Raw genomic sequence first — 27534 nt, 5'->3', positions numbered from 1 at the left:
AGCCAGTTCAGGTGTCTTGGGCATCTAATCCGGATGCTTCCTGGATGCCGTAGCCAACATTGTTGAGGTGAATTTGAGTTATCTTGTATCAGAATCTTTGACTGACCATCAAAAAGTCTAGTATCTCCCTCATGTGTTGGGGTCATGACTGAAAGAACAATATCGCAGATACAGGAAGCCAAAATAAGGTGGCTGAAATCACCCTAGGAGATGAGGTTAAGAACTCGGCCATCGGGGAGGAGTCCAGAGTAAAGGAGCCAGTTGAGGTGTCTTGGGCATCTAATCCAGATGCTTCCTGGATGCCGTAGCCAACATTGTTGAGGTGAATTTAAGTTATCTTATATCAGAATCTTCGACTGACCATCAAAAAGTCGAGTATCTCCCTTATCTGTTCGGGTCATGACTGAAAGAACAAGATCGCAGATACAGGAAGCCGAAATAAGGTGGCTGCAGATCGGTCCAGAGTAAAGGAGCCAGTTGAGATGTCTTGGGCATCTGATCCGGATGCTTCCTGAACATCGTAGCCAACATTGTTGAGGTGAATTTGAGTTATCTTATATCAGAATCTTTGACTGACCATCAAAAAGTCGAGTATCTCCATCATCTGTTCCTTTCATTCCCATCACACATTCAAGCCTGCTCTCCACTGCCTGGTTGCAAAGTGACAAAATCAGGAGCACCAAAAAAAAAAAGTCCAGGTGGTGGCTACTTTTGCCCCGTCTGGTACGACCAGGCAGGTCTGACATGTCAGCATCGACTAAAAACCCAATCTGTCTCAGCCAACACAGTTGGCTGACTCTGGGAACCCGAGGTAATCCCAACACGTCGCATCTCGCTGCTTGCTTTGCACTCAACCGTGCGTCCTCGCTCAGTGGGAAACAGGAAAGCCTGTTCAAAACGACATTTTCACAGGGGGTTCGGCGGCCTGCTCTTTCGTGCCCGCTGAACTCACGGGACGAGGCTGCAGATGATGCCTGCCGTTTGTCTCCCACCAACAGAGACGTGGTGGTGTGAGTTGCAAGATCATGATGATGGCTTAATCTTTCTTAGGCACTTTATAAATGAGATTGTCTTGGATTGCTGTATTTTCTTCTATATAGTATAAGCAGAAACATATACTACATGCCTACATACTACATATACTGAATTAATGTACTGTATGTCATACTTTGAAAGGAAAACTCTTATCCTACTCTCATTCTCTACCGCTTATCCTCACAGGGGTGCTGGAGCCTATCCCAGCTGTCTTGGGGCAAGAGGCGGGGTACACCCTGGACTGGTGGCCAGCCAATCACAGGGCACATATAGACAAACAACCATTCACACTCACATTCATACCTATGGACAATTTGGAGTCGCCAATTAACCTAGCATGTTTTTGGAACGTGGGAGGAAACCTGGAGTACCCAGAGAAAACCCGCAAAGAGATTGCAGAGGGTGGAATTGAACTTGGGTATCCTAGCTGTAAGGCCTGCGTGCTAACCACTCGTCCGCCATGCAGCCTGAGAGCCATTGTATTTCAACTAAATAAAAAAACATATCAACATAATTATAAATATACAAGATTTTGAAAATCTAAATATAATTCTAAAAATATAAAAAAATATAAAAATGACTAAGTATGAGTAAAAAAAAATGAGTAAGTAACTCAGTAATTAGTAGTATCTCAATATATTTCAAGTAATTTGCTGTAATGCATTAAAATTCCAGGACATTAATATTGTAACTAAATTAAATATAAAAAATTATTTTGTACAAAAAAGTTATACAGAAATATAAATATTATGAATATCCAATAAAAAATTTAATAACTTTTAAATGTTGCAAATGGGTTCAATTCCACCCTCGGCATGCGTGGGTTTTCTCCGGGGACTCCGGTTTCCTCCCACATTCCAAAAACATGCTAGGTTAATTGGCGACTCCAAATTGTCCATAGGTATGAATGTGAGTGTGAATGGTTGTTTGTCTATATGTGTCCTGTGATTGGCTGGCAACCAGTCCAGGGTGTACCCCGCCTCTCGCCTGAAGACAGCTGGGATAGGCTCCAGCACCCTCCGCGACCCTTGAATGATAGTAATTAGTAGTATTTCAATATATTTCAAGTAATTTTCAGACACGCTGTGATGCATTATTGCATTAACTAAATTAAATATAAAAAAAATGTAAAAAAAAAAAAAAGAAGAAAAAAAAATAATTCATTAAGAATATACAATACAAAAAGTAAGAACTTTTAAATGTTGCAAACGGAGACAAATCACCTCTTAACAGTCTTCCCTAGAGACCCTGAGGTAAGTCATGACTTGATATTAAGGCCTAATTTAGGACAGTGCTTTGTGTGGGCTCCAGCATCATATTAACCTTCGACCCTTCACAAGACACAAGTAGTTCACAGCTGCAACAAAGACAAGAAAACGTCCACTACTTACAATACTCATAATGACAACTCCGTAGAATCCTCCATAATATGATGCAGCATAACAAACAGAGGTATTTGGCCACGCTCCCTGACTGCTTTGTGTGTGTACTCAGAGCAAACAAACACCTTTAACACGTCCAGCACTTAAGTGAGAGTGTCACGTCTTTTCAAAAGAACCTCTTGGACATGTCAAATGTTTGTTTGTCCCAAATCAGCCGATCACCACTCAAATGTATTATACACGCGTACATTTCCATGGCTTCACTTTCATGAGTGTCTAATTCCTTGCGAGTGTTTGACACCCGGGTGACAGCTGTTTGTATTTCCCCACTCAGGTTTATTTAGGATTTCACAAAGAGGCAACATCCACCGCCCCAGTCTGGTTGGGTCCCGTAGAGCAGGAGGTAAGCATCACGAGCGTGAGTCAGCCTTCTATCTGGGTGGATCAGGTTCCAACTCTCCTCCGACCCCGACCCAACCCCCCCCTCTAACAGCAGCTGCAAAATAGCACAGGTAGCCAAAGAGTCTGTTCAGGATCAATCACTCCATCCCATATGCACGATTTGATTGATTTCCAAAATATTACAACTATCTAGCCAACCTAATTTTCTAAAAATTACAACTTTGTTTCTTATTTTAAAATTTTGTGATTTTTTTTTATATATTTCAACTCTATGCTACCAAAATAATGTTTTTTTTCTCATATTAATATATTAGTTTTCTTGTTAGACTACAACTTCTCTCATAATATTTTATGTGTTTATTTGTAACTGTTTTTTCCATTTCTTTCTACAGTGTCAGGGAAAATGATGTGACACATTTGTCGCTTAAATAAAAGAAAAATAAAGTAAAAAAACAAAAAAGTGTTTTTATTTTTGAAAAGTACATACAATGCCATTTTTTTCATATAATTCAATGTAATTTAATTTTTAAAACATAATGAAACAGAATGGCATTATTTGTACTTTTCAAAAATAAAAACACGTTTTTGTTTCTTTACTTTATTTGCCTTTTATTGAACCTATAAATATGTCAGATCATTTTCCCTGACCCTGTATATGTCCTGTGCCGCTTATCCTCACTAGTGTCACTGGGGTATGCTGGAGCCTATCCAAGTTGACTTTGGGCAAGAGGCAGGGTACACCCCTTACTGGTGGCCATCCAATCACAGGGCACATATAGACAAACAACCATTCACACTCACATTCATACCTACGGACAATTTGGAGTCACAATTAACCTAACATGCATGTTGTTGGAATAATTTTACTTTATTTTAGTTTTATTGTGTGTGAGATTCATTGTTGTACGCCCCCCCCCCCCCTCCCCAGTGCACATTCATTCATTCATTTTCATTCATTTTCGACCATTTTCAACAACCATTCACACTTATAGTCATACCTATGGATTATTTACAGCCGCTAACATGCTAACATGCATGGTTTTAGAATGTGGCAGGAAGCCAGAAAACCCATTGTATGTTTAGAATGGAAAAAAAAACAGCAAGGGCCGCAAGTGGGCCACACTTTGGACACCCGTCCAGAAGCCAAAACATCACCAGTAGGTCTTACTCCCTTCATCTGTTTCCTGTATTGCCACCATTTTTGCTGTTTTTGTATCTTAAAGACTACAAAGCCAAAATTGTAACTTATTGCAAAGTACAACATGTCTCACGAATACTTCCACACCAGCAATTGTCAGATTGGTAAACGAGTACTCTACCACCTGAGCCTAAAACAAGGACTCCCGACTTGACACAGACGTTCCAAATGCAAGTTGAATACCAGCTCAACGACTATTTCCTTGACATATTCAACGTCATTTGGATTTATGGTGTATTTGAATAGATGTGCAAACATTTACCCTAATAAAAAGCAGTCGTGTCGCGTACAGCTATACATGGAAACAATTACTTCTTGGCAAATGTCGCCGTCACTGGCAGCGTACGTCCATGAACGTTCATGTATGTGCAGCAACCGCTCCACAGTGCAGAGTAATTGCAGCTTTTTTTGTGTGTATTTCACGAGTTTGGCACGCTGGAGTCGAACTACATCTGGATGCGAAGCCAGAAAGCACGCGTTACGGCTTGGGGTTCGGCGCAAGAGGATGCCTGCTGAGCGGGTGTGATGTAAAAAAAACAACAAGTTGTAATAGTAATAAAACATGAATATTCTTTAGAGTAGTCAGTGTACACCTTGTACAGACTTATTTCTTTTGGTGAAAATTGCATTGTGGATAATCGTCCCAAAAAGTGCATGTTGGAAATGCTGCATACATTTGCTGTTATGATATTCCGCGGAAAAGCAAAAGGAAAAGCAGTAAAACGGTGAAGAAAGCTCATATATTGCTCTCAATCCTGTAGTTACACAGACGACTGAATGGAGGTTAGGTTCCAGAGGAAGGCTTTTTTACTTCCACTGTCAACTTTTAGGATGGGGGAGGGGCTTGTTTCGGGTGAACTGGAGGTCAGTCTGCATGCATCCAAGTCACTCAGCAAGCATAGTCGGGAATATATATTCATTTGTTAAAAGTAGAGGGTTACCATAAGCAAAACAATGATCCGATTCATTCCTGATACAGCCGTTTCACGTATAATATTTGGATCAAAATATTATTCCACGTACTGGAAGCGTTTGTATGGAATTATATGGTAATGGTTTTATTTCATTTGAACATGCATCAGATTACAATTGAATGCATCCCATAATCAGTTCACAGTTCCACATGTCCAAAAGGAGTAGGAAGAAGCAAAGCTTATTAAATCCTACCCCTCCATCTGGTACTTTTACAATCAGTAACTGTTACATTTGTTCACTTCCTGCTTTCCTGCAATATATTTTTATTTTTTTATTTTTTAGTTTTATTTGCTTTCCTAATATAATTTTAATTTATTTTAATTTTATTTAATTAAAAAAAATGTTAACTTAATTTTATTATTTTTTTATTAATTTTATGTATTTGTTTTTTTTATTTTTTGTTACGTACCGAAGTACAAGGTGATATGACCATCCAATGACATAATGGGTACCATAGTAAGTGTCAATATAGTGATATATATAGCACATCATGACTGGTTCAAGACTCTTCATCCTTGTATTTAGCAAACATCAACTGCTTGTATTGTTTCTTGAATTGGCTCATCGTTGTGCATTGTTTGAGTTCCTTACTCAATCCATTCCATAGTTTGATTCCACATACTGAAATGCTATGGCTTTTTAACGTAGTCCTAGCATAGAAGTGTTTCAAATGTAGTTCTTCCCTGAGATCATATTTATTTATTAGTATTGGATGACATTTTTAGGTAATTGGTTGTTTTTAGCCTTATATATATCCTTATATGGATATATAGTGACTTAAAAATGGATTAAAATGTATTTAAAAGTTGGTTTCTTCTGTGAGTAGACATGTTCTTCTATCAGCTGCCATAGTTGATGGGAATCGGATATTTATGCAGGGTGGCTTTTTCAGAAAACAGGGAGTCAGTTTTCCAGAAGTGATAAAAATCAGCCGGCGCCCCGCTGAGGAGGTCCTTGTGTTTGTCCTGTCACTGCCAAGGACAACCACTCGCACCTAAAACACAGATTTCCACCTTCATGCTCACTTAAATTTTGGCTTGGAGACATGAGTGAAACGTTCACAACTGCTCCACCGCTGAGATGAAATTGTGTACTTTTTGCAATATTTAACACTAAGGAGAAATGGTGGAACTCATTAACAATGAAAGTGAAAAGCAGCACAGGTAGAATCCTGCTCTCCTTTTTTTTTGGTCATTCTCGGAGTCCACCATCTGTACATCCTTATACGTGGAACCCCGTCATTAACGACAGGCATCAGCGGTCGACTTCAACCATAGCAAGGTGCATGGAAGTCACAGTTGCAGGTCACGGGTGAGGTGTAGGTGGCGAGGGTAACTCTAGATTTGTAATTACAGTGTGCGCACAGCGCTGCAATAAGAGGGTCACTGCTCCTTGATAACCTGCTGGCGCAGTCAATGGCTGATTGTTACCAAGCTCTTCCTGTGTCACAAGTCGTAATTCGGAATTCAAATAACATTTTCTGAGAAAAAAATGACGCAACAGTATGTACGATACACTCACTGTGACATAAGAAGTGTAAAATATTTACATTCCACACTACAAGTCATACTTTTTACATAGTTTGTCTGCTCCTGCGATGAAAATATCAATAAATACAAAATTATTAATTCATAATTTCATAAATTAATTTATAATTAAATTATTTTTAATAAAATTTAATTATTTTTTAATTATTAATTTATAATAATTATAATTTAAAAAAATTTTAATTGATACTGACTGCCATGAAAAAAGGAGAGAACATTGGTAGCCGAAAGAGGGCGCACTCAGTGATGTGGAAAGAGATCGGGAGCTTGGTGAAGTCGCTGGATGGCTATATTAATTATGCCTATTCTGCCTCCCAGGTATGTTCTTTATGCTATTGTCTAAATCTGGGGTGTTCAAAGTGCGGCCTGGGTGGCCATTCCTGGCCCTCTGTTTTTAAAAATTCTAAACATATAAACTTTAAAAAAAAAAAACAGCAGCAAAAACGGAAAAAATAAAGTCAAAATATGAGAAAAATCTGTAATCTAACAAGAAAAGGTCGTAATTTTAGGAGAATAACGTTGTATGTAATATTATGACAAAAAATAAGTAATTTTAGTCACATATACTAGATGAATAAAAATACTTTTTAAAAGTCATAATATTATGAGGAACAAATTAAGTGGCCAATTTGTTAGAAAATTTGGTTGTGGTTAAAATGTTATGAGATTAAAGTCAAAATATTATGGAAAAAGGAAAATTACAAGAGGAAAATGTACAAGAAATAAAGTTGAAACAGTTGTAAACTAAATAAATACAAGTGTGTAAGTCAGGAAAAAAGTATGAGTCCTTATTTATAATGGAATATTGTTTTGTTATAGAAAATAATAAATAATAAATAAATAAATACAAAGTAAATAAATAAAAATAAATAATATAAATAATACATATAATATATAATAATATAAATATAATAGAAAATATAATGGAAAACCTTGTAAATACATTTTTTAACATGATTAGAGCCTGCCAGACATGAAATAGCACCCCTAAAGTCACCTTTGCACTCCTGTTACCCAATAGAGTCAAATTAAATGGTTTCTCTGGCTGTACTGCAACTCTCCAGTATGCTAATATTAGAAGTGTATTATCTGAGAGTATTAGGTTCTTATCTTCATCTTGATCTGGAAGCCAATGATCCAGTGGCACACCATCTCGCTAATGTAGCCTTTGCCGGCCATCTTGCCAGGACGCAACAAACCACAGCAGACAGAATCTAATAAAAGCCTTCCAAGTCACACAAAGAATGGAAAGCAAACAGCTCAAATATTGGATCTCAGGAAATGATGGAGGACAATTTCCTTCAAGCGTAACGTTAGAATGCAAAAGCCGGGCTCCCGGAGGTTTTCGGGGGGGCCGCCACTACTGGGTCGCTCCAATTTAGACGGAGCTTCCCCGCCGGGTTCGGGCCAGTCTGAGCACGGGAGCAAGCGGAGGAAGTGGAGGAAGCAGCGAGGGGATACGCACACGACCCCGAGAGCTCTATTATGCTTGGCATCCACTTGGCCCGACGTCTCTCCGCCGTCTGGTGCCTCTGATCATGCAGCGGAATGGCGGACAGACCGCAAAATGACAAAATATATTTATATAGAGGGTTGAGTAGCGGCCAGCCATGACTGCTAGCTCACACGCTTTTCATATTTTGAAAAGTTCTTGTTTTTTTTAATGCACAAGATTAGACACATGCAATCTAGAAAATGATATGTAAATGTTACACTTAGGGGGGGAAAAAGTGGGCTAATAAATTGACAATAAAAGCACAAATACTGCAGATTTCAGAAAACAACAGATGGAATGATACAGCACTCTACAAGAAGCAACGAAATCTGTAAAATTAAATAATTAAAAAAAAAATAAATAAATAAATAAATCCAAAAATTGTTACAACTATAATGATGAAAATTGTAATATTAATGATGATTATAATAATGGTGAGACCTCACAGCTAGGAGACCTGGGTTCAATTCCACCCTCGGCCCACCCTCTCTGTGTGGAGTTTGCATGTTCTCCCCATGCATGCGTGGGTTTTCTCCGGGTACTCCGGTTTCCTCCCACATTCCAAAAACATGCTAGGTTAATTGGTGACTCCAAATTGTCCATAGGTATGAATGTGAGTGTGAATGGTTGTTTGTCTATATGTGCCCTGTGATTGGCTGGCCACCAGTCCAGGGTGTACCCCGCTTCTCGCCCGAAGATAGCTGGGATAGGCTCCAGCATCCCCCGCGACCCTCGTGAGGAAAAAGCGGTACCCATGATTCTTGTGAGGATAAGCGGTAGAAAATGACCATGGACTGGTTGCCAGCCAATCACAGAGCACATATAGTTTTACTTTATTTTAGTTTTATTGTGTGTGAGATTCATTGTTGTATGCCCCCCCCCCAAGTGCACATAGACCCTGTCTCGCCCATAGACAGCTGGGATAGGCTCCAGCATCCCTCGTGAGTCTTACTCTCATGAGAATAAGCGGTAGAAAATGAATGAATGAATAATAATGGTGATAATAATAACAATAATAATGGTAATAATGATAAACATTATAACAATAATGATAATGATAACAATAATAATATTACAATGATAATAATAACAGGGGAAAACAAGACTGTGGCATGAACATGATTATATCTTGCAAAAAGGGGTAGACATTTATAAGCTTTTGCTTCAGCCTACTCCTTTTCGGCTTGTGATCAGATAGTTGAATACAAATGTAAATAATGGAAAGTTATATTTTGATTGATGTAAGAAATGCACTGTAATGTTTCATATATTTGCCCAAATAAAATGTAAAAAATAAATAGGTAACATGTTGGCCTATGGGGCAGTTTTAATGGAGCCCTATGAAATCTACCTAGCAACAATTGACCAGCGGCCATTCCTGTTAGTCAAATTGAGTGTTTAGTTTGATATAAAAGCTCAGTGTTTGCTTTTGTGTATTGCAATGCACCAAAATGGAGGCAGTAACAAGACACTGCTTTAAAGCCCTTCAACTATGCCATTGTTCCGCTCAAGCCGGCTCTTTCTGAGCATATTAATCTCACCGCCACAGTCTCATGTTGAAATCCCCCCTGTGGAAACACGTTAGAGAACTGGATCTGCTCGGCCACACAAGCTATGAGCTTCTTACCCCTGGAACAGGAGCTATCAACGCTGCAACAGGAAGTATATTTTCAGGGTATTTGGCAAAAAGTGTGACGCGGGGCCAATCCTCTGGGAGGTGATTACGCCTTATCATCACTCTCTCATTTAGTCAGCGGCGGTAGCATCGTGGCGGCCATGTGGAAAGAATGCTTCTTTTCATTGGTCGTTGAAAACAAACGAGCCTCGCTGAAAGGAGCAAGGCTAAGGTGGCAGCAGAGTGAAACAAAAGAAGACATTTATCACAACGCACTTGTTTCTAATTACCTTCACCAAGGAGCTTCTGTTTCTCTTGGCATGCCGTTTTCAACAGGCATCATATCGACTGATTTAAAAAAAAGCTGTATGGTTATTCTACCAGTGGTGTGAAATTGTAATAATAATAATAATAATAATAATTCATTCATTCATTTTCTACTGCTTGTCCTCACAAGGGTCGCAGCGGGTGCTGGAGCCTATCCCAGCTATCTTCGGGCGAGAGGCGGGGTACACCCTGGACTGGTCACCAGCCAATCACAGGGCAATAATAATAATAATAATAATAATAATAATAATTCTCAAATTTATCAATTCACACTGAAATTATTTTACTTTTGATGACCCAAAAATATAAATGTATATTAGTAAAATAAAGCATAAAAATATAAATATATATTAGTAAAACATAACAGTAACAGTAAAGCATAATGAAACCGGAATAATACAAAGACAACGCATGAATATTTAAAATTCTTCATTATTTTATATTATGATGTTATACAATTTACAGTATGTAATAGAAATTACTTTACTTTACAAGAAAATACTTTGTAATATTTTTTGTAAAGCAACGCAACATTAGGTCAAAATTATAATTTATAATAAAATTAAGAGATATTATGCTTAATTTATAGTAAATCATATAATATATATACATAATAAAGTGAATTTAATATAATTTAATAATTTATAAATTAAAATTTTATAAATTTGAATTTATAAATTTAATTCATTCATTCATTTTCTACCGCTTATCCTCACGAGGGTGGCGGGGGTGCTGGAGCCTATCCCAGCTGTCTTCGAGCGAGAGGCGGGGTACACCCTGGACTGGTCGCCAGCCAATCACAGGGCAATAATAATAATAATAATTCTCAAATTTATCAATTCCCACTGAAATTGTTTTACTTTTGATGACCCAAAAATATAAATATATATTAGTAAAATAAAGCATAAAAATATAAATATATATTAGTAAAGCATAACAGTAACAGTAAAGCATAATGAAACAGGAATAATATATTTAAAATTCTTCATTATGTTATATTATGATGTTATACAATTTTCAGTATATAATGGAAAATACTGTGTAATATTTTTTGTAAAGCAACGCAATATTAGATTATTTTAATTAATTATAATTGTATAATAAAATTAAGATATATTATGCTTTATTATAGTAAATCATATAATATATATACACACATTAAAGTGAATTAAATATAATTTAATATTTTATAAATTAGAATTTATAAATGTAATTGAATTTAATAATTTTTAGTATTAGTAAATTTAGTAAATAGTAAATTTTAGTATTATTTTTAATAATACAGGTAATAAGTAAAAATAATATAATAATAATTAAGTGATGTTAAATTATTATATATTACATAATATAAATAATAAAAATACTACTTTAATTAGTATTTTCCATATTTAAAACCTACCGTCACCCACCCAATTCATATTCATATCGACTCAAATTTCCCTCTTTTTAATGTCACATTTTCAAAGTGTGGAGATTGCATCATCTTTGATTTAGCGGGTTCTGATTTAGCAAAATGCCCCAAAACGAGTTGACGATTGATAATAGGGGATCAAACAAAAGCAGCTGGCAGAAACCAGCGAGGGAAAACCCGTGGCAGTTTATTTTTAACTTTTCACACCGCGACCGTCTACCTTCCACCTGAGACAGGTGGGAGGGAAGGCGGGGCTGAATTTTCCATTCCATACAACCGAGTGTGAAAGCTGTCTTTCTGTGTGCGCCGAGGTGCGACACTGACATCATCCCGTCCGGGCGGGCGGGCGGGCGGACGTACGGACGGTACTGTTTGATGTGTTGTTGTTGTGAGCGCTCTGCGGGTTGCTTGAGTCAGCGCTGCGTTTCACACTCAAATGTTTCAAGACTCGTTGACGGAGGAAGGCTGCATATTTGCCGAAAACGTCCTAAATCACAGAGGGGAATAGGGATTTGGACACTTTGGACACTAACCTTGTGGTTACTAATTTAGAGTCTAGCTCTTAGAATTAGAGTTGTAGAATAATGGTTCCTTAGAGTAGTGTTTTTCAACCTTTTTTGAGCCACTGCACATTTTTTTTACATTGGAAAAATCTTACCAAAAATGTAACAAAATGTCACCACGACCTCACACGTGCATCAATAAGTCTATCGGAGGAACAAGTAGCCAGGTTTTTACATGACCAGTTTTTCTCTTTCCGAATGACCTTTCGGGAAACAATGGTATCCATAGAAAGGAATATTCCAATCTCTTGTCTACATGTGCCGTGAAAATCAAAACAGAATAGTCAATAGGGCATGCCCAGTAAAACGTAAACATCAACATCACGTGATACCGGCTTCCCTGAGTTTTTCTTTCACTTGTTGGAATAACTCCGTATTGCCAGTTTTTCGTCTGTCCAGTAATGAAATTTAGTTTGAATCAAAAACAAACTTTGCTTAGTCCAAACTTAGTTAAAACTGAAGAACGTCATATCTGAGCATGCGCTGAAAGAACGCACCCGGGATAAATTTAAACAGGAAAAAAAATTGCATTCAATCTTGCTAATATTTTTTAATTAAACTCAGGACATGTTTTATATAGATATATATTTTCTTTTTTAATAAAACTGGACTTGTGAATGGCGTATAGAAGGGTTTAGATTCTGTTCCACAGATGGCGCTAATGCACACGAAAGCTGCTTGCCAACCGCCAATAAACAACAGAAGAAGAACACCACGAAAAAGAACGCAGTCTGACAACTTTCTGTTTGAGCGGCTACAAGATACCTCAATCGGATTGGGGAAAGGAATATTCCACCCCTGTTCAAGTCTTTCCGTTAAACCAAATGCAATTGGAATATTTGGGTCCATGTATACTATTGACATAATATTTGCAAATGATGATTATTCATTCATTCATTCATTCATTTTCTACTGCTTTTCCTCACGAGGGTCGCGGGGGGTGCTGGAGCCTATCCCAGCTGTCTTCGGGCCAGAGGCGGGGTACACCCTGGACTGGTGGCCAGCCAATCACAGGGCACATATAGACAAACAACCATTCACACTCACATTCATACCTATGGACAATTTGGAGTCGCTAATTAACCTAGCATGTTTTTGGAATGTGGGAGGAAACTGGAGTCCCAGGAGAAAAACCCATGGAATTGAACTCGGGTCTCCTAGCTGTGAGGCCTGCACGCTAACCACTCGTCCGCCGTGTAGCCTGGTTTATGTTACACTGTTTTTCTATCACTTATCCTCACAAGGGTCACAGGGGGTGCTGGAGCCTATCCCAGCTGTCTTCGGGCCAGAGGCGGGGTACACCCTGGACTGGTGGCCAGCCAATCACAGGGCACATATACACAAACAACTATTCACACTCACATTCATACCTATGGACAATTTGGAGTCGCTAATTAACCTAGCATGTTTTTGGAATGTGGGAGGAAACCGGAGTACCCGGAGAAAACCCACGCATGCACGGGGAGAACATGCAAACTCCACACAGAGATGGCCGAGGGTGGAATTGAACCCTGGTCTCCTAGCTGTGAGGTCTGCGCGCTAACCACTAGACACTGTGCCGCCCCAAATGATGATTAATAAATGTTAATTATAAAAAGTGATATTGGATAATTCCTCACGGTACACTAGTGTGCCGCGGCACAGTGGTTGAAAATCACTGCCTTAGAGTACAAACAAAATGTTTAGTTATTTTGAAGTTGAGTTCGATTTCCAGCTGGTGGTGCTAAGTTGAAGTGGAAAAGTGACTTCCCTAAACTAAGCCGGTACTCCTTCATGCCATACAAGGTTATTTGTAGACTTTGTCCTATCAGGTGTTTATCTAAAGCTGCAGATATATAGGAATACTGGCTTTGCAAGGCAAACATCCTTGTAGTCTTGCAGTGTTCTGTTCCGGTGAAGCACCTGCATTCTTTTTTAAAAGCGCCACCTGTGTGGAGGCCGCATTCACCTTCTCGAGCCAGGTAACACGGGAGCATGTTGTCAGTGCTGTTCAAATGAACTCATTGTCATTCAAACATAATTACAGGTCAGGCTCCACGATGGGGAGCGCAGGCGAGTGACCTGCAGAGATCCCCGCACTGGGCTTTTATTGCCTTCCATTGTCATGTAAAGCAGCTCGGGGGGGGGGTCACCGCACCTGAAGGCAAGGAAGCCAAGAGTCAGGAGTCACTCAGCAATGTTCAATTTGGAAGCCGTGTAAGCAGCTTCTGTTTCCATGTCCTCCCTGAAGCTGCATGTTTTGCTGAATATCATCACACTGCCGGGCGTGCATTTCCTGCCCCCGCAGATACACTATCAATGAGTGGCCAAGGAGTTTCAGTTTACTAGAAACCTGGCACAGATAAGCTTGAGATTACAGTGTGTTATCTCCAGAGGAGACCGGAGAAAAGAAGAAGAAAAGAAAAAAAAGTACGCAACGGAAAGCAATTATTACTACACATGGTGAAGGCCACAATGCATCTGTCTGGCTGCAGCTGGACTCCATTTCTTTCCTGGTCTAATCACATTTGACCTGTTGATAAAAATGCTCTAAATAACAATATTGTTGCTTCTGCATGTGCAGCTTAAATTACAACGAGACACAGAGGACCAAAATGTATCCCACTGCACAGAAAAGAGTTTGACAAAACAATGATAATTCAATCATATTATTAACACATAGACACAGTAGATAAAAAGTAGCGTATCAAACACATCTGTCCGGCCAACCTCGGCTTCACTCTATCACCATTTGATGTGTTCATTAATAACGCATTGCTTTTGCGGCAAAATACTAAGAATATTTACGAAAATTGTCCCAAAATAATAATTTTCCATCATAAAAACAGATTAGGATTAAGGTTAGTCCCCTTAAACCTAACTCTACCCTAGGTTTAGCCCTACCCTAACCCAGTTTTATGGTTGACCATGCTTCATTCAAGGCGACAAGATGGACAACTTGCTTAAATATGCACTTTTGTTTTTACACAAACCAGCAAAAAGGATTAGGGTTAGTCCCCCTAGTCCCTTTTTGCGGCAAAATACTAAGAATATTTAAGAAAATTGTCCTTATCGTTGGCTAAAATAATCATTTTCCATCATAAAAACAGATTAGGATTAAGGTTAGTCCCCTTAAACCTAACCCTACCCTAGGTTTAGCCCTACCCTAACCCAGGTTTATAGTTGACCATGCTTCATATTCAGGACAACAATATGTACAACTTTCTTAAATATGCAGTTAAGGTTAGTCCCCTAACTTTTTTGCGGCAAAATACTAAGAATACTAAGAATATTTAAGAAAATTGTCCATATCGTTGGGCAAAATAATCATTTTCAATCATAAAAACAGATTAGGATTAAGGTTAGTCCTCTTAAACCTAACCCTACCCTAGGTTTAGCCCTACCCTAACCCAGTTTTATGGTTGACCATGCTTCATTCAAGGCGACAAGATGGACAACTAGCTTAAATATGCACTTAAGGTTAGTCCCCTAAACCTAACCCTACCCTAGGTTTAGTCCTACCCTAACCCAGTTTTATGGTTGACCATGCTTCATTCAAGGCAACAAGATGGACAACTTGCTTAGAATAGGATTAGGGTTAGTCCCCTAACTTTTTTGTGGCAAAGTACTAAGAATATTTAAGAAAACTGTCCATATCGTTGGCCAAAATAATCATTTTCCATCATAAAACCAGATTAGGATTAGGGTTAGTCCCCTAAAACCGAACCCTACCCTAGGATTAGCCCTACCCTAACCCAGTTTTATGGTTGACCATGCTTCTTTCAAGGCAACAAGATGGACAACTTGCTTATATATGCACTTTTGTTTTTACACAAACCAGCAAATAGGATTAGGGTTAGTCCCCTAACGTTTTTGTGGCAAAATACTAAGAATATTTAAAGAAATTGTCCATATCGTTGGCCAAAATAATCATTTTCAATCATAAAAACAGATTAGGATTAAGGTTAGTCCCCTTAAACCTAACCCTACCCTAACCCAGTTTTATGGTTGATCATGCTTCATTCAGGGCAACAATATGTACAACTAGCTTAAATATGCAGTTAAGGTTAGTCCCCTAACTTTTTTGCGGCAAAATACTAAGAATACTAAGAATATTTAAGAAAATTGTCCATATGGTTGGCCAAAATAATAATTTTCCATCATAAAAACAGATTAGGATTAAAGTTAGTCCCCTTAAACCTAACCCTACCCTAGGTTTAGCCCTACCCTAACCCAGGTTTATGGTTGACCATGCTTCATATTCAGGACAACAATATGTACAACTTGCTTAAATATGCATTTAAGGTTAGTGCCCTAAACCTAACCCTACTGTAGGTTTACCCCTACCCTAACTCAGTTTTATGGTTGACCATGCTTCATTCAAGGCAACAAGATGGACAACTTGCTTAAATATGCACTTTTGTTTTTACACAAACTAGCAAATGGGATTAGGGTTAGTCCCCTAACACTAAACCTAACCGTACCCTAGGTTTAGCCTTGAAATCTAACCCTACCCTAACCAATTTTTAGGGTGACCATGCTTCGTTCAAGGCAACAAGATGGACAACTTGCTTAAATATGCACTTAGGGTTAGTCCCCTAATCCTAACCCGGTTTTATGGTTGACCATGCTTCAATCAAGGCAACAATATGTACAACTTGCTTAAATATGCACTTCGGGCTACTGCCCTAAACCTAACCGTACCCTAGGTTTAGCCCTTGAAATCTAACCCTACCCTAAACCAGTTTTATGGTTGAACATGCTTCATTCAGGGCAAAAATATGTACAACTAGCTTAAAATATGCACTTAAGGTTAGTCCCCTAAACCTAACCCTACCCTTGTGTACTGTTTTGTGGCCCAAATGTAGCCTTTTCAAACATTAAAATTGGTTAGGGTTAAGTTAGATTTCAGAGATTAATCCTAATCCATACCCATTTTTTCAAGATTTCAGAAAAGTAATTAATATATTTTGAAAAACGTTGGTTGAGTGAAGCTTGAGTTGATTGTGTTAGGATTAGTCCCGTAAAACTAACCCTAAATTAAATAACTCATAAATATACTGTCAGGCATTCAGGAGACGCATTCAAAAACATTATGAATGATATGTAGAATTCTATGCTGGTCACTTGGTGTCAGTAATGTTACATTGATGAGACGGTAGCCACTGCAGGAAGTACTGTACAGAACAGGAAGTTAGAAAAGGAACAACAACAAATAAATCTCCCAGTGTCTGTATTATGGATTATTCCGTGTCTAGAGGGCTCTAATAATGTTGGTGGTAAACAGGTTTTCTATGCTAACTATGAAAATATTCCATTTATAAATAAGAAATCCTAGTTCAGTTTGGATCCGATTACCGCGATAAACAGGGATTGACTGTAAAAGTGAAACTATTCAGGTCAGTATGGTGGTTACTTCATAGGGGTTTGTTCTGGAAAGGTTCCTGGTGGAGAAGTGTTCTCTGCCACTTCCATGTGTGTATTTTTTCTCCCCGGTCCTTACTTGCAAAGCGGTTCAGAACGGTTTTGCGGAATCTCGGGGAAGTGTGAGAGACTTTCTTAAACACCCCCCCGGCTCCCCCACTCCGCCTTCAACTCCCAGAAGTGTCAAGCCCTTGATAAGTCCCCGTTTAAACTTTACCCTTTGCAAAATGCCATGTGTCAACAACTACCCGTGGCTGAGGCTCCTCTGATCCGGTTCGGCAAACACTTGCGGACGACCCATGCTGACTGTTCAAGCACCCTTCACTTGTCTTTCCATTCCGCAGAATAAATGACGATGGTGGCGTTGGGGAGAAGATTGGTACAGATCTTCGTTTGGTCCTCCGCCATGTCTGGACCGCTTTGGCGTAAGTGGCGGAAAATGTCAGACAGGTGTGATGTCGGTTGTGAACGTGGTGGTCTATGCCTGCCAACGCCGCCTCCCACTCAGATGTTCTGCTTCTTTGTCCATCTGCTGGAAGATCCCGAGATGGACTATCCAAAATCAGAGCCATCTTTTCTTTCAAATTGATCAAATTAGGATTTGACTAATGGTACCTGTTGATTTGTCCTAATGGAATATTATGCCCCAAACTACTACCAACCGGAATATAGAGCAGAGGAAGCCACCGGCTGTAGCCCAGCAAAGTGCACTATAATCGGACACTCGTTCCGAGCAGGTGGTATGACGCCATGGAGGTCTTTTTTTTGCATTTTTCGAACACAGCAGCGCTGTCTCTGATCGGTTATCTGAGCTATCGGATTTATCGGTATGATGTCATAATTCCCTGATATCCGCCCCATAATTATCGTGCACCCTAGTTGACATACATTTGCTGAATTTTAGGGCCTTGCGGAGTGCCTGATTTGTTTTATTGGCTATTGCAACATTCATTGACTGATGCTAAAATGGTCGCGTAGTAAAAGTGACATTCCCATTAGCACATCTCCACACCAGTTTTCCAAAACAGAATGGGCGGTGCTATTGAAAGTCTTGAATGGAATCTCAGAGCGCTGGGAGAGGTGGAAGACATGATTTGGCAGTTTACCCTCAATGTTTGCCTCAAAATTTTCACACCACGGCTCCAAGTCAAGCTGAGAAGTTTCCCAAGACCCGTTCGGCCCGCGGGGCCGGTGGGCGTCTTCCACGTAAGCGGCGAGACCAACGACGAACTTTCCGAGTATCCACCCCACCCCCAACCCTCTACGTAAGTCTTCACATATTTGAGGAAGGCTCAAAAAAGTTCTTCTGCGCCGCGGGGGCGAGAACGTGGCCCAGCGTCCCTTCTGATGTGCTCGTGTGAGCTGCTGGTGGCTTTTCCTCCTCAGCGTGTTGACACAACAGCAGCATCACTTCTCCCCATTCCTCAAAAGATGAAAGCTTATGGCTTATTCTGGACAATTAATATTATCTTTCACCTTATATAGAAACAAAAAAAAAACTAAAAATTATACAGAAAAAGAATTTGATATCTGATATTGTCCACTACATCATTAGCAGGACGGGTATTTTCATAGTTAAAAGCAGAAAACCTTCTTGTGACCTTCAAAAAAACATTATTATTAACATAATGCATAAGGCTAAAAAATAACCAATTACCTAAAAATGTCATCCAATACTTCTCTACAAGAGAGGAGAAATATGATCTCAGGGAAGAACTACATTTGAAACACTTATATGCTAGGACTACGTTAAAAAGCCATAGCATTTCAGTATGTGGAATCAAACTATGGAATGGATTGAGTAAGGAACTCAAACAATGCACAACGATGAGCCAATTCAAGAAACAATACAAGCAGTTGATGTTTGCTAAATACAAGGATGAAGAGTCTTGAACCAGTCATGATGTGCTATATATATCACTATATTGACACTTACTATGGTACACATTATGTCATTGGATGCTCATATCACCTTGTACTTCGGTAAGAAGTACATTATTAAAAAAAAAAACCTTAAACTGTATTATGAAAGCAGGAAGTGAACAAATGTAAGAGTTACTGATTGTAAAAGTACCTGATGGAGGGGTAGGATTTAATAAGCTTTGCTTCTTCCTACTTCTTTTGGAAATGTGGAACTGTGAACTGATTATGGGATGTACTCAATTGTAATCTGATGCATGTTCAAATGAAATAAAACCATTACCATTACCAACATTATTAATCCCTCTCAACATGAAATAATACTCCTACAGTCACTTTTAAAGAAAATATAGCTTCAAACATGTTAGCATTGATAAAGTTCCTTGTCACTCTTTTTTTAAAAGTTGTTATGTACAGTACTTCCTGCGGTGGCTATTGTCTCATTACTGACACCTAGTGATCAGTGTAAAATACTACATACATACACTACGATACACAACACAAGATTGGGTCTACAAGACGAGATTATTATTTTTTTTATGTCGGTATACAATCTACTCATTTCATTTCTACTACGTTGCACTTTTCTACATTGTGTGTGTACGCTAGCGGCCCCGCCTCTACCCACTGAGACAAAGAGACTGTACGACTGACAAAAGAACTCACTCTGTTCATGCCACTGTTCTATGGGACAAACACAGCGAGAGACGAGCAAAACAGACACGAATGCACACGGCAATATAATGAGGCTAGCAAAATTAATTGAGTGATTAATTAATTAATTTAATTATCCAAGACCTACTCCCCATGAGACATTTTTTTTCTCAACAAGAAATCATGTCATGTTTTTATCTTGTGACATGTAATTATCGGACATCCTAGCATTATTCATATAGTTTTTGCCATGTTTTGAAATACTGTACTATAATAACTGTACAAAATATACAATTTGTAAGTTATATTTAAAGAGTGCTAACTTAAATTTACTTTACTTCTGATTGAGTATGGCTAATACAATAATATAGTATAAGTCCATTTGAATGTGTGGTTTGAGATTGTGTATACATATATAGTACTGTAGTATATCTATGTATACACACACATGTATATATAGTACATCCTATTGCAGTATTATACAAATATATTTGAACTCACTTCAATAGTATGGTGGTAAAAAATGCTTTTAAAGCAAATATTAAAAAATGCATGATATTTTTGTGTGTTGGTTGACGCCTACTTGAGTGGTTCTCAATGCAGGGTGCGTCCGTGTTTCTGGACTGTTGTCGCCCCCTATTGGTGGACGTGAGACTGCAGGCCGTTGGCTCCTCTTAACTTTTTATGGCGAACATTCTCAACTTTTGCATTTTACTTTTCAACTGTTGCATGAGCTGGACTTTTTTTTTAAAGCAACTAAGGGAATATTGGGATAATGGATAAGAAAAGTATTCAGGAATAAATGTAATTAAGAAACAAATGCATTTGTGCAAAGGTGTCGCTATGCTCGTCATTTTTGTTTGCGCCTTTTTTATGTTTTGGTTCTATTTTGCCATTTGATGTTGCATTTAAAATCAGAAAAAACAGACTTTTCCAGAGTTGCTCATGTTCTTTGGAGCAGAGTCGTGTTACGTCCCCGCCTACCAGCACCCCCCCCCCCCTCTCCCACCTCCACCCCAAACACTTCCTGGCCCTTAGAATAAATTCAGCGTCTCCAAAAAGCGTCTCACAGCCTCCAAGAGTCGCTCCGTGAGTCAAGTTGGGAAACAGTTGCGCAAAGTTGAGGAGCAGCAATCACATTTTGCCTCAAAGGATCGACACTTTACGGCTTTTTTTGGACTTTTTTGTCATTAAAAAAAAAAAAGGATTTTTCACGTCAAAGTGCGCACAGCAGGTTTTGCTGTCACTGCAGTCTTTGGGCTCAGTACGCTTGGATTCGGACTTTCCGCTTTTTTTTTCTTCTTTCAAGCTGTCCTGCAACTTATTTCGCATGAATCTCCTCGACCCGTACCTGAAGATGACAGAAGAACAGGACAAGTGTCTCTCCGACGCGCCCAGTCCCAGTATGTCCGAAGACTCGGCCGGCTCGCCGTGCCCGTCCGGCTCCGGTTCGGACACGGAGAACACCAGACCCTCCGACAACCACCTCCTGCACGGCGCAGACTATAAGAAAGAAGGGGACGAGGAGGAGAAGTTCCCGGTGTGCATCCGCGACGCCGTGTCCCAGGTGCTCAAAGGCTACGATTGGACTCTGGTGCCCATGCCGGTGCGCGTCAACGGTTCTAGCAAGAGCAAACCGCACGTCAAGAGACCCATGAACGCATTCATGGTGTGGGCTCAGGCTGCACGTCGGAAGCTGGCGGATCAGTACCCGCACCTGCACAACGCCGAGCTCAGCAAAACTTTGGGGAAACTTTGGAGGTACGTCAAACGCGCTTATTTTTGGTTTTACGCACGTTTTACGCATGGAATCAAACGAATATACATATGCTTGAATTGCATTTTTCCTGCCAAAATTGACGTCATTGCAACATGTGAACGTGTCTCCTTGTGTTCCCAGGCTGCTCAACGAGTCCGAGAAGCGTCCCTTCGTGGAGGAAGCCGAGCGCCTAAGGGTGCAGCACAAGAAAGATCACCCGGACTACAAGTACCAGCCCAGGCGGAGAAAGTCCGTCAAGAACGGGCAGATTGAGCCTGAAGACGGGGAGCAGACTCACATCTCTCCTAATGCCATCTTCAAGGCGCTGCAGCAGGCCGACTCTCCTGCCTCCAGCATGGGCGAGATGCACTCGCCGGGAGAGCATTCAGGTACAGGACTAACTTTATTAAATTATGTATTCAAGTGTGCACGTGAGCTCTCTAAATCACTGTAATCCTTCAGAATTATTGTTTTTAATAATCAAATTTATATTTTGATACATTTCCTAAGGAAAGTGACCCAAAATGGGCCATCAAGTTGATAATAATAAGTTCATATACACTAGTTTATGTACATTATATGTCAATATTATGACAGTCCCAGGTGAGGAATCAGGGTCCTAACTCGACTTTTTAATGAAAAATATTCTCTCAAATGTGAATATTTTTTACATTTCCTTAGTCCACTATCAAAGCAGACCTATTATCTTTGTGCAAAGCAAGATAGTCACAACGGTTTGTGTTTGGCACGTACTGATTTAGTCACTCTAGGGCCCAAGCGATTAATCTATTGAAACAAGCTTGAGATTAATCAACAAGAAAATCATGAGTTGCGGGCCTAAAGGACAATTTTTTGAGAGGTTATTTACATTTTTAGATACAAAAAACTAGTACTTTATGACCAAAATAGTTAATACTTGTCGATTAATTGGATAATCAATTAATCATTAATTAATCATTACAGCTCTAGCATGTGTTACTGCTGGAATTGAATCTCATGTACGGTGCACGTCAATGTTGTAGCGGGTTTTAGGAAGTTTTAGGAAACTAAAACTTCATTAAAATTCTTGGTTTTTGTTTGTCAAAATTTGCTGCCCCACTCGGAAGACAAAGGATAGACAGGATTGTCAGAAACGGAAGCGGAATCACCCAAACACATCACTACCAGGATTATTTATGTCCATTTATCATTAACTTATGTGTTCATAAGTTCTCCATCCTATTAGCATGGATCAAGGGTGCACTAATTGTCTCTTAAGTGGAGAAAAGTTTGGGTTTGTGATAAAAAAAAAAGTCAATTGAAAATCACCTGCCCCACACACAAGATAAAGGATAGGGAGAGCTGGCAGGGACAGCAAAAATCAATAATGATGTATATTACTGTTGACAAGTAAACATTTTCCATACTGAAAACACAGCATCATGTGACCAAACTATCCTTGTCCTCCCTTCAGGTCAGTCCCAGGGCCCGCCGACACCCCCGACCACCCCCAAGACGGACCTACCCGCCGCTAAGTCAGACCTGAAGCGCGAGGGCCGCCCCGCTCAGGAGGGCCCCAGCCGCCAACTCAACATTGACTTTGGCGCCGTGGACATCGGCGAGCTGAGCAGTGAGGTCATTTCCAACATGGGTAGCTTTGACGTGGACGAATTCGACCAATACCTGCCGCCGCACAGTCACGCCGCCGCCGCCACCCAAGGGGGCTACGCCGCGGCCGGCCAGGGCGGCTACGGCTCCGTCGGCCAGGGCGGCAACATGGGGGCCTGGTTGTCCAAACAGCAGCACTCGCTGAGCACCTTGGGGCAACAAGAGAGTCAACAACGAGGGTCCGCTCAGATCAAAACAGAGCAGCTGAGTCCGAGTCACTACAGCGAGCAGCAAGGCTCCCCCCAACACGTTGCCTACGGCTCCTTCAGCTTGCAGCACTACAGCGCCTCCTCCTACCCCCCCATCTCCCGAGCGCAGTATGACTATCCCGACCAGCAGGGCGGCGCTTCGTACTACACTTCCGGACAGGGTTCCGGCCTCTACTCCACCTTCAGTTACATGAGCTCCAGCCAGAGGCCCATGTACACCCCCATCGCTGACACCGCAGGGGTCCCATCCGTGCCTCAGACCCAAAGTCCTCAGCACTGGGAGCAGCAGCCGATTTACACCCAACTCTCCCGGCCATGAGGAATCTTCTCCAATGCCACATTGACTCTTCCCTAGATGTTATCTCTCTGGATTGGCTCCCGACAGTGCCTTTTTGTGATTATATTTTTTTAGATATAATACTTTGGAAAAACAACATAAATCCTCTGTGAGGACATAGTGGTTATAAATATTTTAGTATGTACTGTGTATGTGTTCTGCTCTTCAGCTGTGTCATCTGTTGGTAAAGGAGTGGGAACGCCGAGTAAAAAAAAAACAAAAAAAAACAAAAAAAACAAAGCACCCTCCGTGGCCTTATGTGTCGCCATTTTTGTACAGGAAGTGACTGAGAGTTTTTTTTCTACTGTAAATTGTTAGGACTGAGAGCGCCGCGCAGGCTAGATTCCCTAGAATCCACCTCACTGTGCTTGACTGTGTTTTGCGACGCTAGCTTCCGTCCGCCTCGATGCCACTGGTGCCTGCGGAGCCGCAAAGCAGGAGGCTCCGCCCACTCGCAGTCCCACTTCCTGCTCCAGGAAGTCACCTCCTGACCTCCTCAGCAGCCAGCAGGTCTGAGCCCTGGCACGCGTCTGTCCTCCCTAACCTCTCTTAATTTATTCTTTAGCATTAACTTTATTGGAAATTAACTATTTGCAAAGATCAATTCAGCAAGGACGCTTATCAGTGGAATAGATTGCTGCAGTACAGATTTATTTATCGTTTTGTAAATGTTATCATTTAGTTGTGTACAGATGATTCCAGTTTTTCTTTTTTTTTCTCTCTTACAAACGGAAGCTGCGTAGTGTAGCACTGGTTTGCCTTTTATGGGGGAGGGAGGGGGGGATTTGTGAAAAATGTCTCTTTTTTTATATTCTTTATCATTAGTTGAGATTTTTTTTGTCAGCTCATACTGCAGTCTCCTGTAGGTAAACATGGCGTCATTGTCTTAAAAGCTTATCTTTTGTATCATATTGTTTGCAATAAAAACAAAACATTGTAAACTGGTATCGCTTTGTGCCTTTTATTTTCATATTTCAGTGTGGATTTCACAACATAATAGCAACATTTATAAAAGTTTTATTTATAAGGAAATCCCTCGTTTATTGTGGTTAACTTGTTCGAGGCCTGTCCGTAATAAACACATTTCTGCAAAGTAGAATTGCTTTTTAAAAAATAGAATAGAAAGGTAGCTTTAGCAAAGCAGCTACTTCGCTAACTAGCAAACAAGCTATAGACAGACATTAAGGATTTGTATCAAGTAGCTTTAGCAAAGCAGCTACTTTGCTAACTAGCAAACAAGCTATAGACAGACATAAATGATTTGTATCAAGTAGCTTTAGCAAAGCAGCTACTTTGCTAAGTAGCCAACAAGCTATAGACAGACATTAAAGATTTGTATCAAGTAGCTTTAGCAAAGCAGCTACTTTGCTAAGTAGCAAACATGCTATAGACAGACATAAATGATTTGTATCAAGTAGCTTTAGCAAAGCAGCTACTTTGCTAAGTAGCCAACAAGCTATAGACAGACATTAAAGATTTGTATCAGGTAGCTTTAGCAAAGCAGCTACTTTGCTAAGTAGCAAACATGCTATAGACAGACATAAATGATTTGTATCAAGTAGCTTTAGCAAAGCAGCTACTTCACTAACTAGCAAAGAAGCTATAGACAGACTGAGAAATGCTTTGTCTCAGGTAGCTTTAGCAAAGCAGCTACTTCGCTAAGTAGCTAACAAGCTATAGACAAACATCAATGATTTGTATCAATTTGCTTTAGCAAAGCAGCTACTTCACTAACTAGCGAAGAAGCTATAGACAGACTGAGAAATGCTTTGTCTCAGGTAGCTTTAGCAAGGCAGCTACATTACTAACTAGCTAAAATGTTATCAATAGATACTATATAGCTAGATAGATGAAGTACAATTTGTCTCAAGGCAGCTACGTTGCTAACTAACAAGCTATCAATAGCAAGATAGCTACAATAAAACAAATATATATATATAGATATCATTATTGGAAATACGGCTCCCTGGAATCGTCTATTTAATGTGAACTAGCGGTGATGAGCAAAAGGTCGCCTCACAACAAGAACACAAGATCTAAGCGCATTATCTTGACCATGTCGTCATGTTGCTTCTTTAATGAGAAGATGATGTCAACACTGATGAGACTTTCCTTCACGTGGACCACGCTTGACTCATTCTTTTGGGGCTTTTTTGTGGTCCTTCCAAACCCGAGGACGAAATGAATTTGTTTCACACAGAGTAACCCTATGGCCATGTGACAAAAAGGACACAAAAAAAGTCCAAAATGTCTTGAACAACAAGAAGTTGGGGACTGCATGCTTGCCTGACCAAACAGCAGGAGTAGCCTGATGAATGTTTCCAAGAGAGATCGGAAACGAGAGCAAATTTTTCTTTCCTTTTTTTCTCCAGACAGGCCTTTCCATGGGCAATTTTCCCAGGACGACCCCATTATTATTCCACAGGGACGTCTGCCCCCTTCGAGCCCGATGGGTGGTCTTTCTGAAGGCGAAAGGAAGAGGAAAAGAAAGGAAAAGGGTAAAAAACACACACACTGGAAAACAATAATATAGGTCTTTATGTAAGGTCAAAGGATGACTCTTTGTTGTGGTTTGATTCCGTGTGTATTTGTTTTTAAATGGACTTTGTAGTCTGTAACGTTCCCCCAATAGGACGCATCCAGCAGGAAGGAGGAAGCCTTGCTGGCATCAATGTGTTTCCGTGGAAACCTCACCCTTACCCCCGCCCCTAAAAATGCACATTCATTCAAGCCGGGATGCATTTCCTTCATCGTTCCAGACTGAATCAGAAGACGAACACGAAACAGAAGCTAAAACTTCAGATTTGCTGCCCAGTGCCAAGGGGGCCAACCTGAACCCAGCCCGGGTGAAACCACCCCAACCCTCGTCGTCTTTGTGCGGCCATGTGTAAGAAACCTGGCACCGGTCCGAGGTCAGCGTCCCAAAATGATATTAGCATAATCCCATTAACTGTGTCAGAGGCCTCGTGAGCAGACTGCGAGGAAGGTCGAGGAACGCTGCGACCAAAGAACACGAGAGAAACATGTCTTACCTTTAAACGCTTACCTAATAACAGCATTACGACAAAACAAAACAAAATTCTATGAAACTTTATGGAGGGTTGCTGCACATTGCCGGAAATAATACATTACATTTTTTGCAGTTCACTTACCCAAAATATTAGATTCCTGTCTGCCAAATGTCAAGTTAACCGCTAACCAACAAACACAAACATATTAATTGATTACAGAAATTTGTTTTCAAAACACTGAAAACGGGCGAAACGGCGGTTAGTGCGCAGACCTCACAAGCTATGAGACCAGGGTTCAATTCCACTCTCAGCCATCTCTGTGTGGAGTTTGCATGTTGTCCCCGTGCATGCGTAGGTTTTTTCCGGGTACTCCGGTTTCCTCCCACATTCCAAAAACATACTTCGGCACGGGACAAAAAATTAATTAATTCATTCATTTTCTTTCCTCACGAGGGTTGCAGGGGGGTGCTGGAGCCTATCCCAGCTGTCTTCGGGTGTGATTGGACTGGTCGCCAGCCAATCACAGGGCACATATAGACAAACAACCATTCACACTCACATTCATACCTATGGACAATTTGGAGTCACCAATTAATCTAGCATGCATGTTGTTGGAATAATTTTACTTTATTTTAGTTTTATTG

General features: G+C 40.1%; 1 protein-coding gene and 1 long non-coding RNA gene across 3 annotated transcripts in view; one reads left to right on the top strand and one right to left on the bottom strand.

Annotated features, from left to right (window-relative positions):
• The window catches only part of LOC131103021 (uncharacterized), a 96192-nt gene that overhangs the window by 50167 nt on the left and 18491 nt on the right, over positions 1–27534 (bottom strand). The window contains exon 3 of one of the 2 annotated variants that reach the window (XR_013629946.1): positions 25847–26341. The exons of the other annotated variant lie outside the window; for it this stretch is intronic. This is a non-coding gene — a long non-coding RNA (uncharacterized LOC131103021). Of the gene's footprint in view, positions 1–25846; positions 26342–27534 lie in introns of those variants that run through there. 2 annotated transcript variants of the gene reach the window in all.
• On the top strand, positions 20989–24115 carry LOC131103020 (transcription factor Sox-9-A-like). Its single transcript, XM_058048845.2, has 3 exons — positions 20989–21688; positions 21828–22075; positions 23140–24115. The coding sequence occupies exons 1-3, from the start codon at positions 21258–21260 to the stop codon at positions 23859–23861; spliced, it is 1401 nt and encodes a 466-aa protein (XP_057904828.2). The 5' UTR covers positions 20989–21257; the 3' UTR covers positions 23862–24115.

Source organism: Doryrhamphus excisus, linkage group LG16 (assembly GCF_037039965.1).
Source record: "Doryrhamphus excisus strain RoL-2023G ecotype Guam linkage group LG16, RoL_Dexc_Guam_v1.1, whole genome shotgun sequence".
Classification (NCBI taxonomy): Eukaryota; Metazoa; Chordata; class Actinopteri; order Syngnathiformes; family Syngnathidae; genus Doryrhamphus; species Doryrhamphus excisus.
Note: the sequence above shows the minus strand (reverse complement) of the source record. Positions and strands in the feature narration are given on the sequence as shown.

Bases quoted from the DNA above. Each gene is read 5' to 3' on its own strand.
- LOC131103020 (XM_058048845.2), top strand. From the start codon at position 21,258: ATGAATCTCCTCGACCCGTACCTGAAGATGACAGAAGAACAGGACAAG. The intron at 21,689-21,827 runs GTACGTCAAACG...TTGTGTTCCCAG, and splicing joins ACTTTGGGGAAACTTTGGAG to GCTGCTCAACGAGTCCGAGA. The intron at 22,076-23,139 runs GTACAGGACTAA...TCCTCCCTTCAG, and splicing joins CTCGCCGGGAGAGCATTCAG to GTCAGTCCCAGGGCCCGCCG.